The 12,432-nt window shown below is 36.5% G+C and overlaps 1 protein-coding gene across 20 annotated transcripts in view; it reads right to left on the bottom strand.

Moving 5' to 3' along the window:
• DPY19L4 (dpy-19 like 4) overlaps positions 1-12,432 on the bottom strand; it is a 94,700-nt gene that overhangs the window by 18,083 nt on the left and 64,185 nt on the right. For all 20 annotated transcript variants that reach the window (XR_013994754.1, XR_013994755.1, XR_013994756.1 and 17 more), the window contains 3 exons: positions 2,677-2,797; positions 791-847; positions 32-114 (listed from right to left, as the gene is read on the bottom strand). Coding sequence is in view for 14 of the 20 variants with exons in the window: in XM_081070542.1 (XP_080926668.1) it covers positions 32-114; positions 791-847; positions 2,677-2,797 (261 nt within the window). In the remaining 6 variants the exon portion in view is untranslated. The remainder of the gene's footprint in view (positions 1-31; positions 115-790; positions 848-2,676; positions 2,798-12,432) is intronic.

Consider the following 12,432-nt stretch of genomic DNA (forward strand, 5'->3'; position numbering starts at 1 on the left):
TAATAGTCTTGGGCAGCAGTTCAATTCTTACTTTATCCAGGTCATAAGTTCCACTGTATCTGGGTCATAGAATTCTTGTAGTTCCGTTAATTCTGTCATTAATCTTGGAAAAAACTAAAAAGCAAAACAAAATCCCCAAAAAGTGTGTGTAAGTATCTAGAAAATTTAAAACTATTCTAGAGTATTTCAAAAGACTAAGAAACTCACTTAAAGCAAACAATATTACAATATTGTTCTTACTGAAAAAATGTCATAACTCTCTTTACTTTCTTTCAGTGACCTGCTCATTCTTCTCAATCCAAATCATCTATTTTATGGGTAATTTAAACTCAGTAAATAATTTTATCATCAGCAAACAATCATCAGTTGTATCTTTTATGTACACACATAACAGGCAAATTAATTAATTTTGAGTTAAATAATTCACATGTTTATTGGCAATTAGTTTCATGTTATAAGCTCAAGAATTTATATTATTTTATAGATATTTAAATTTTGAAGTACCCAAAATACGTTTTAATATTGACTAATTTATTCAGCAATTTCCTTTGCCAATTATAAATTGAATTAATGACAGCATCAGACAACAGGAAATTGCATCAGATGGCATTCTAAAAATGTTTTATCTTTTCTATCACGTTCCTAATGATAAAAAATTAAGCATTACTAAGAGTATCAGACTTTATTTTGTTAGAACACTGTCTCAATATAAGTATCCTACACACACATACACATTTATCACTACTTTGTAAGTAAAGTATATTTTAATATAAAAATTTGATTTTCTTACCTCCTTCCATAAGCTGAGACCTATTATAGTGGGCACAGCCATGCTCAGAATAAAAGCCTAAAATATTAAAGCAAAATGTTATGGATAAATATATTTCAGAATGTACTTTAAAGGACTAAACACTGATTCTATGACCAACCACCTATCAATATAGTTATAAAAATTTCAGTCAGAGAACTTTAAGTCAGCATGAAACCTAGTTCATAGAGTGAGATGGGTGAAGACTAATGATAAGTTTAAGACAACTAAACTGGAGGTAAAGTGAGACATATATTTATTATATAAATTTAAGGCAGAACATAAAAATGATAACACTCATATAATATTTCAAATAGGAAATCAATATTTGACAATTTTCCCAGGAATTTAAGTTGTGAAGAGCATACAAAGGTTACTGAACCTAAAAAGCTAACAATGACAAAAAGATAATGAATTAACAAAAGAAAAATAGCTAATATGTATCAACATACTAGTATGCTAAAATAAGAATGTATAAATTCCTTTGGAAAAAGACTGGCCTAATACAACATGACTATTATTAAAGATAATTATTCACCATCTTCCTTCCAGAAACTTCTTATTGTTCCATGTCCACTGGTGACCCCATGATCTATAGTCTTACAAACCAGAAACCTAGGAAATATCTATGATTTCTCTCTCTTCCTCATTCTCCCATACTTAATCAAGCTTCAAGTTTTATCAATCGTCCAACCATTTTTTTCACTCCAGTATAGCACAGTATTAATTGAATGGGCTTTGCAGTCAGAAAAACCTAGGTATGAATCATGCTTTCCAGATTTACAACCTATGTAATCTCAGGGAAGTTATTTAACCAGTTTAAGCTTTAGTTTCTTCGTCTACAAAAAACAGTTAATGAAACTTAACCAATATGGTGTTTGTAAGGGTTGAATAGCATGTGAAATGCTTTGAACAGTACCTGATACATAGTGAGCATTCAATGAATTGAAGCTTTTATTACTTTCATCCACCAAGGCCTGTACCTGAGTGACAGTGTTCTTCTTGGCTCCAGTCTGTCACATTATGTCTATCTATCACAAAACTGTAAGAGTAAGCTGAGAGAACATGTGAGCCTGACTCTCTCACACCCTTAAACATCTCATTGCCTTCCTACCACCTATAGAATAAGACCAAGGGCCACAAGATGACACTCAAAGGCCTCTATGACTTTAGCCTTTATAACTTCTCTAGTCTCATTTCTTGACCACCCCCATCTCACATTTTGTGTGCCAACAAAATTAAATATATCATATTTTTTCTTTGCCTCAGTTTTCATTCCCTTTGATTACATCAAGTTCTTTGCCAATCTGTGTTTATTACTTCTACCACAATTACCCTTTCTTTCCCCTTCATTTAACTTGTAACTCATTGTCTGTCAAACGTCATACTGGAAAGTCTTTGAATTCCAAAGAAACTAAATTAACTAGCCCTTCTCTATGTTCCAATAGCATCCTGTCAATACTTTCTATTATCTCTTTTTATTACCAGGAGACTATAATCTACTTGATGAAATTAATCAGGTTTTATTTGTCTTTGTATTCCAAGCACATTGCAAATAGCAGGTACATGCACATTGAAAACATACCATAGTTCTAAATCAAACCAACAAAGATATAAAAATTCTTGATAACCTCTCACATTCTTAATTCACTTTTTTTACCTTTTATGTTTTAAGTTGTCTGCATTAAAAAGCATTACTTTTACACTCAGAAATTATAAAAAAATGTTTTTCACAGGATCTCTTTTTCTACCTATAAGTCATAACGTGATTCACTCATGCTATTTCAATGGTATTTAATATGGTTTTCACTTATGCATACATAACTGGAGGAGAAACAAGTACTTAACCGGAAATAACAATGACTTACCAACAATATTGGGTGTACAGTTCGTAATCGAAACCACTTAAAAAGTGTCGTCCAAAGTTCAGGAGAACATACACCAGATGCTGCTAACATGCACACATAAGGAGTCCAGAGGTATTTCAAACTAGAAAAGACAAAAAGAGTCACATATAAGGTATCCAATGAACATCATTATTCTCTGATTTCTCTTTTCTGAGTTCTTTCATATTACCTATGAAAATACCACAATGGAAAGCCGTCATCAAAATGGCGGCATGACTTGAGCCTCTGTAAAGCTCCCATGGAATTTACAAATAACTGAACAACAATAACTCCAAAAAATACTCCCTGCACAGCAGACAGAGAAGACGAAGAGGCCCACTACTAAATTCACCTAAAGGTGGGCGAATTGCGCTAGCAGGGGAGGAGGGAAAATAGAACTGCAGAGACAGAGACGCAGGGCGCAGGATGCAGACCTAGCTCAGTGCTCCGAGCTAGCTGCATCCCGGAACAACCACAGCTGCGGGAGAGGGAAGAACTCGGGTTGCTAGGGCTACATTTATGGACCACAGGGCTGAGGGGGTAGCATATAACAGAGCTGAACACAACGCTCAGGGCAGAGCACTCGTAGAAAAGACTGAGGGAAGAAGGCTGAAAACGGTGGTTGAAGCCCACACTGCTGAACAGAGAACAGAAGCCTTAGGCACGGAGTCTAGCCGCCCCCTCCCTACCCTACAGAGTTCGCCCCGCCCCCAACTGCCCAGTGCTAGAAGCACAACAGTAGCAGTGTTAGATCAAAAGAACAGAATATTCGCTGCTCAGAGAACTGTGGCTGCAAACACACATTCACAGCCCAACTAGTTCCGGAAAACGGAAGAGAGCTGTGGAAGCAGGACCGGTTGTGATGGTGGTCGCCACCATTTCTCTGGGCCACCTCTCACAACTCACCCTGCCTCTGGTCCCAACTATCTGGGTAGATCCCTACAGGAGTAAACAGAACTGCTGAAACATACGGGCTCTGAATCTGGTGCAGGAGAAGCTTTGGAACTTCAAAAGATCTCCGCATACCCACACAGACACTTCACCCTGGGACGCAGGCGAACTATTAACAGAGGAGCAGCCCCTCTCCCACTGAATCCCCCCATTGTGTGAGAAGCTGGAATAGTGCAGAGAAAACATAGCACTACAATGTGAGAGAGAGAAAAAAGGCTGCAGGCGGAGAGAAAATAAAACATTCTACCATCAAGTACTGGAAAACAAAAGAAAAACCTCCTCCTATTAACCTTTAGCAAAAACCACTCCTGTAGATGTCTAGGAGGAGAAATAATGAATCAGTAATTGCCATTAATAAGCAAAGCAACAAGACAGCTCAGAAAGAAAAAGTCTCCAGAAAAGGAACTTAAAGATATGGAAATATGTGACTTAAATGACAGAGATTCAAGATTGCAGTTCTGAAAATACTCAATGAGATGTAAGAAAACAAAGAAAGGCAGTTTAATGAACTTGAAACACAATCAAAGAACAACATGAGCATTTTACAAAAGATATTGAAATTTTAAAAAAGAACCAAATAGAATTTCTGGATATTAAGAACTCAACAGAAGAAATTAAGAATGAAATAACCAGCTTAGGTAGTAGAGCTGACCAGATGGAGGAAAGAATCAGTGACATCGAAGATAGAACCTGGAAATTACACAGATGGAGAAGAAAGAGACTTGAGACTTAAAAGAAATGAAAGAACTCTACAAGAACTTTCTGACTCCATCAGAAAGAGCAATATAAGAATAATGAGCATACCAGAAGAAGAGAGAAGTTGGGGGAACAGAGAATATATTCAACCAAATTGTTGATGAGAACTTTCCAAACTTGTGGATAGAATTGGATCCTCGAATCCAAGAAGCAAATAGAACACCTAATTACCTCAATCCCAACAGGCCATCTCCAAGACACACTGTATTGAAGCTGTCTAAAATCAACAACAAAGAAAGAATCCTCAAGGCAGTCAGGGAAAAGAAGACGGTAACCTACGAAGAAAAGCCCATTAGATTATCATCACATTTTTCAGCAGAAACTCTACAAGCCAGGAGGCAGTGGAACCAAATATTCAAACTATTGAAAGAGAGAAATTATGAGCCAAGAATAATATATCCACCAAAGATATCCTTCAGATATGAAGAAGGAATAGACCTTTCCAGACATACAGAAGGTGAGGAAATTTTATAATACGCGACCTGCACTACAAGAAATTTGTAAAGGAGGCTGTTCGACCATCAACCGGGAAAATTTGTGGCAACTGAACCATAAAAAGGGGGAGAGTAAAGGCCTGAACCAGAATACGGGAATGGAGAAAGTAAGCGTGCTGAAGAAAATGAAATAATCTAAATATCAGACTTTCCTTACATAAACTTAAAGGTAACCACTGAAAAAACATCCAGACCTGGGCCGGCCCGGTGGTACAGGCCGTTAGAGCTCCATGCTCCTAACTCCGAAGGCTGCCAGTTCGATTCCCACATGGGCCAGTGGGCTCTCAACAAAAACAAAACAAAACAAAAAAATACCATCCAGACCTGAAATATACACTGTAATAAAAGAAGAAACAGAGGGAAACATCACAGAATAGCATCACACAAAAATAACAGACAACAACAAAAAGGCAAAGGAGACAGAGCCTTAACAGACAACTAAAGATAGAATGACAGGAAATCCTCTCATATCAATAATCACCCTAACTGTAAATGGACTGAACTCACCAATAAAAAGGCACAGAGTAGCAGATTGGATCAAAAAACTACACGCAACCACATGCTGTCTCCAAGAGACACATCTCAGCTACAAGAACAAGCATAAACTCAAAGTGAAAGGGTGGAAATTGACACTCCAAGCAAATGGTACCCAGAGAAAATCAGGTGTAGCCATAATGATATCAGATGAAACAGACTTCAGGGTGAAAAAGATAACAAGAGACAAAGATGGACATTTCATAATGCTAAAGGGGACTATACAACAAGAAGACATAATAGTCATCAATATTTATACCCCCAATCAGGGAGCATCGAAATATACCAAGCAACTACTAACAGAACTAAAGGGAGAAATTGACCAAAACACAATTATACTAGGGGACTTAAATACATCATTGAAAGCTATGGACAGATCATCCAAAGAGAAAATAAATAATGAAATGGCAGCCCTGAATGACACATTAGATAAAATGGACATAATTGACATATATAGAGCACTTCATCCTAAAACATCAGACTATGCATTCTTTTCAAATGTACATGGAACATTCTCAAGGATAGACCATATATTGGTACATAAAATCAGCTTAGCAAATTTAAGGAGATTGAAATCATACCAAGCATATTCTTTGATCATAAGGCTTTGAAATTGGATATCAACTGCAAAAAGAAAGCAGGAAAAAACACAAACACATGGAGATTAAACAACATACTTTTAAAGAACGACTGAGACAAAGAAGAAATTAGAGCAGAGATCAAAAGAACACAGAAAAAAATGACAATGAAAATACATCCTACCAAAATTTTTGGAATGCAGCAAAAGCAGTTTTAAGAGAGAAATTTATGCCATTACAGGCCTATCTCACGAAACAAGAAAAATCCCAAATAAATAACCTCAAGTTACACCAAAGAACTAAAAAAAGAAGAACCAGTGAAACTCAAGATCAGAAGAAGAAAGGAAATAACAAATATCAAAGTAGAACTAAATGAAATAGAGAACAAAAAGACAATAGAAAGAATTAATGTGACAAAAATCTGGTTCTTTGAAAAGATTAACAAAATTGACAAACCCTTGACTAGACTCACTAAGATAAAATGAGAGAAGACACTAACAAAATCAGAAATGAAAAAGGGGAAGTTGTCATGGACACCACAGAAATACAAAGGATCATGCAAGAATACTATGAAGGACTATATGCCACCAAATTCAATAACCTAGAAGAAGTTCTTAGAAACATATAGTTTCCAAGTCTGAACCATGAAGAACTGGAAAATCTAAACAGACCGATCACCAGTAATGAAATTGAATCAGTCATCCAAAACCTTCCCAAAAGCAAAAGTCCGGGACCAGATGACTTCATTGGTGAATTCTACCAAACCTTCAACGAGGATCTAATACCAATACTGCCCAAACTCTTCCAAAAAATTGAAGAAGAGGCAGTACTCCCTAACTCATTTTATGAGGCCAACATTACCCTGATACCAATACCTGGTAAGGACAACACAAGAAAACTACAGAGCAGTATCTCTGATGAATACAGATGCAAAAATCCTAAAAAAAATTCTAGCAAATCAAATACAACAATACATTAAAAGGATTATTCATCACGACCAAGTGGGGTTCATCCCCGGGGCAGAAAGATGGTTCAACATCCGCAAATCCTTCAATGTGATACATCACATAAACAAAATGAAGGACAAAAATCATATTATTATATCAATTGATGCAGAAAAAGCATTTGTCAAGTACAACATCCATTTATGATTAAAACACTTAATAAAATAGATATAGAAGGAAAATACCTTAACATAATAAAGGCCATATATGACAAGCCCTCAGCTAATCCCATAATTAATCGTGAAAAACTGAAGCCCTTCGCTATAGGTTCAGGAACACGACAGGGCTGTCCACTATCACCTCTGCTTTTCAACACAGCGTTGGAAGTCCTTGCCAGAGCCATCAGGCAAGAGAAAGAAATAAAAGGCATCCAAACTGGGAATGAAGAAGTTAAAATATCACTCTTTGCAGATGACATGATGCTATATATAGAAAACCCTAAAGACTCCACCAAAAAGCTGTTAGAAATAATCAACGAAAACAGTAAAGTTGCTGGCTACAAAATCAACGTACAAAAGTCCATTGCATTCTTATATACTAACAATGAAATCTCAGAAAAAGAAATACAAAAAACAGTTCCTTTTGCAATTGCAGCAAAAAGAATAACATACGTAAAAATAAACTTAACCAAGGATGTGAAGGACCTATATGCTGAAAACTACAAGACATTTTTGAAAGAAATTGAAGAAGACACAAAGAAATGGAAAGACATTCCGTGCTCATGGATTGGAAGAATCAACATAGTTAAAATGGCCATATTACCCAAAGCCATATACAGATTTAATGCAATCCCCATCAAAATCCCAATGGCATTTTTTAAAGAAATAGAACAAAAAATCATCAGATTTGTTTGGAACCACCAAAGACCCCAAATATCCGAAGCAATCTTAAGAAAAAAGAACAGTGCTGGAGGTATCACAGTGCCTGACTTTAGCTTGTACTACAGGGCTACAATAATCAAAATAGCATGGTATTGGCAGAAAAACAGACACATAGACCAATGGAATAGAATGGAGAAGCCAGAAATAAAAGCACATAAATATGGACAGATAATTTTTGACAAAGAAGCTAAAAACATACAATGGAGGAAAGACAGACTCTTCAACAAATGGTGCTGGGAGAATTGGATAGCCACGTGCAAAAGAATGAAACTGGACTGTTATCTGTCACCATGTACGAAAGTTAATTCAAAATGGATCAAAGACTTAAGCATAAGACCTGACACAATAAACTGCATAGAAGAAAACATAGGTACTAAACTTATGGACCTTGGGTTCAAAGAGCATTTTATGAATTTGACTCCAAAGGCAATGGAAGTAAAAGCTAAAATAAAAGGGACTATATGAAACTTAAAAGCTCCTGCACAGCAAAAGAAACCATCGACAAAATAAAGAGGAAACCGACTGAATGGGAGAAGGTTTTTGCAAACAGTGCCTCTGATAAGGGGCTAATATCCAAAATATACAAGCAACTCATGAAGGTCAACAACAAAAAAACAAACCACCCAATTGAAAAATGGGCAGAGGACCAGGAGTGACATTTCTCCAAAGAAGACATACAAATGGCAAATAGACATACGAAAAAATGCTCAGCATCACTAATCATCAGAGAAATGCAAATAAAAACCACCATGAGATATCACCTCATCCCAGTCAGAATGGCTATCATCAACAAGACAAATAATAACAAGTGTTGAAGAGGCTCTGGAGAAAAAGAAACCCTCCTACACTGTTGGTGAGAATGCAGACTGGTGCAGACGTTATGGAAGGCAGTGTGGAGTTTCCTCAAAAAAGTATGAATAGAATTACCACATGACCCAGCAATCCCTCTCCTGGGTATCTATCCAAAAAATCTGAAAACATTTATACATAAAGACACGTGTGCTCCAATGTTCATTGCAACTTTATTTACGGTGGCCAAGAGATGGAAACAACCAAAATGTCCTTTGATAGATGATGAATGGATAAAGAAGTTGTGGTATATATACACAATGGAATACTATTCAGCGGTAAGTAAAGATGATATAGGAACATTTGTGACAACATGGATGGATCTTGAGAGTATAATGCTAAGCGAAATAAGTCAGACAGGAAAAGCAGAGAACCATATGATTTCACTGATATGTGGTATATAAACCAAAAACAACAAAAGAACAAGGCAAACAAATGAGAAACAAAAACTCATAGACACAGACAATAGTTTAGTGGTTACCAGAGTGTAAAGTGTGTGGGGGCGGAGATTAGAGTAAGGGGGATCAAATAAATGGTGATGGAAGGAGAACTGACTCTGGGTGGTGAACACACAATGAGATTTATAGATGATGTAATACAGAATTGTACACCTGAAATCTATGTAATTTCACTAACAATTGTCACGCCAATAAATTTTTAAAAAAAGAAAATACTACAATGTTAAGGGAAAATGAAAAAGCTTAGCCTCTAATTTTCAGCAACAGATTGTTATTAATTTCTTAAATAATGAAGAAGACATGGGTTACTGAAATAAGGATGAAACAGCATTAATATAGAAGAGTGTATAGCAAAATTGTACTTTTGGAGAGCACATAAACTTTTGGAGAGCACGTAGTTTTTCAGAAGGCAATTTGGCAGAAACCGTAAAAATTTTAAATACTTCAAGACAATCCCATTTCTAGCAATCCAGTTTACAGATATATTAGCATAAGTGTATAAAGATATACATACAAGGATTTTAAATGCAGCATGCCGTTTTAATAGAAAAAAGTTCGAGACCTAATTATCTTTTAATAGGTATTAAAGAGATGTTTAAATAAAAAACAGAATTTCATGTATACTACTTGCCTAGTTTTTGGTGTTTTTGTTTTGTTTTATTTTAATGTAGATCGTGGTAACCAGGAGTGGGATGGAAGGATTTTCATTTGTTACTTCATATCTTTCTGTGTTACTTGGGTTTGTTATAATCTGTATTATTACTTTTGAGATGAAGTTTTATACAACAAAGATTAAAAAATTGGGGCTCTTAAAGAGATTAAAAATCCAAGTGTGTGGAAAAATGAATTTATGCAAATAAAAGATAGTACACTACTTTATGTTGTAAGTTATAGAGGAAACACAAGGAACCAACCCATCACCCTAGGTAATGGTAAAAGCTGAAGATGGAAGAGTTTAGAAACATTTATAGATGTTAGTGCTTCATACAGATTACCTAGGAAAACATTTCAGAAGATAGCTTTTGTAATTAATACTACGGAGAACAATGAATTCTTCCATGACATACTCCTAGATGTTAAACTCAAAAGATGCTACAAGAATCTGAGACTAGAGTGTAAATATGAACTACCATGGTTTTATAAAACAACAAAGCTATGGAATGGGGAAAATAAAGTAATATTTATTCATTTAATAACATTTATTAATCGTGCAGGATGACCAAAGTACTAGAGAGGAATAAAGGAAAATAAGACATGGCTACAGGCCTCAAGTCTTTATCAAGATGGAAAATAATGGAACACATGGGAAAGAGAAAATAAGTATAAAAGGTTTATATAAAATCTAAGGTTATGTGAAAGCAAAATGACCAATTTGAGAAAAATGTACTTATTGAAGGTTTTAAGAAATGAACACTAAACTTGGGCTTTGAGAGAAGTGATGGATGTATACAGAATACATAATGCTAGGACAGAGGAATTTCTTTAGTTTCCTCTGGTCAACCGTTATCTCCTCTTAACTTCTCCATTTCTGATAATATTAACTTATTCTTCCAGTCAGCAGAGTCAATACTAGTTTAGTTTTAGTTTCAGGGGACACCATTCACATGGAATGATATGCATACAACATCCCCTGGAACACAAACTCCCTGCTCTGGAGATTAGACCATTATGCCAAATCCATTTATTTCTCTGTATCCATCCCTTCCTTACCATTTTATTGCACGACCCTAATTAACATCTCTATCTTTAGACTGTCCTCCAACTCCACCAAATGCCAAATGAATCTTCTTCAAACATAACTACTGTATGACACTTTTGTTTAAAACTCTTTAATGGTTCCCCAGTGCCTACTGAAATAAGTGAAAACTCATCTAAATGGTTTTCAGGGCCCTCTAAAAATATGTCCTTGACTTGTCTTTCCAGTTTTGTTTCCAACTACATCTCCAAATATGATTAATCTTTCAGCAGAGTTTGCAGAACAATCTCAGTGTTCCCATCCCATAATGCACATAAGTTTCTCCATCCTGGTACAACTGCACACCACTCTAGTGGCTGCCTTAGATTCCTTTTTTTTAAAAATTTATTTATTGAGGAGACAATTGTTAGTGAAATTACATAGATTTCAGGTGTACAATGCTGTATTACATCATCTATAAGTCCCATTGTGTGTGCACCACCCAGAATCAGTTCTCCTTCCATTCTGATACCCTTTACAGACAGACTCCTTGAAGCCCACATTCAGTCTTTCCCTCATCTTCTACTCTCTGATCATGTCTTCCTTTAAAACTTCCTCCTTTGGCCTTTCTGCTGGTGGAACGCTGCCAAGTAAGCATCATTAAAGTCTCCCCTCCCATGGTCATCCTAAGTTAGAGTCTTCCAAAGAGCCAGAAGAGCTGTGGAAGTTCTTCGTTGGTTTCAGTTTGAAACAACCTATGAGAGTCTGAAAAGTCATTTTGAGCAATGGGGAATGCTCACAGACTGTGTGGTGATGACAGATCCAAACACCCAGCACTCCAGAGGCTTTGGGTTTGTCATGAGTGCCACCATGGAGGAGGTGGGTGCAGCCATGACGGCAGGGCCACACAAGGAATTGGAGGAGTTGTGGGACCAAAGAGGGATGTCCCAAGAGAAGATTCTCAAAGACCTGGTGCCCATTTAACTGTGAAAAAGATTTTTGTTGGTGGTATTTAAAAAGACACCTAAGAGATTATTTTGAACAGCATGGGAAAATTGAAGTGGCTGAAATCCTGACTGACAGAGGCAATGGCAAGAAGAGAGGCTCAACTTTTATAACCTTTGATGACCATAACTTTGTAGACAAGATTGTCATCCACCATACTATGGATGGCCACAACTGTGAAGTAAGGAAAGTCCTGTCTGAAGCAAGAGATGGCTAATGCTTCATCTAGCCAGAAGTCAAAGTGGTTCTGGGAACTTCAGTAGCGGTCATGGTTTTAGTGGGAATGACGACTTTGGTTATGGAGGAAACTTCGGTGGTTGAGGTGACTTTGGTAGCAGTTGTGATGGTGGAGGATATGTTGGCAGTGGGGAAGGCTATAATGGATTTGGTAATGATGAAAGAAGTAAATGTGGAGGTAGCGAAAGCTATAGTGATTTGGGCAATTACAATGACTAATCTTCAAATTTTGGACCCATGAAAGGAGGAAACTTTCTCCTTTCTCCTTTGGAAGCAGAGGCTCTGGCCCCTCTAGTGGTGGAGGCCAATCCTTTGC

This window comes from Rhinolophus hipposideros (genome assembly GCF_964194185.1).
Source record: "Rhinolophus hipposideros genome assembly, chromosome: 13".
NCBI classification, from domain to species: Eukaryota; Metazoa; Chordata; class Mammalia; order Chiroptera; family Rhinolophidae; genus Rhinolophus; species Rhinolophus hipposideros.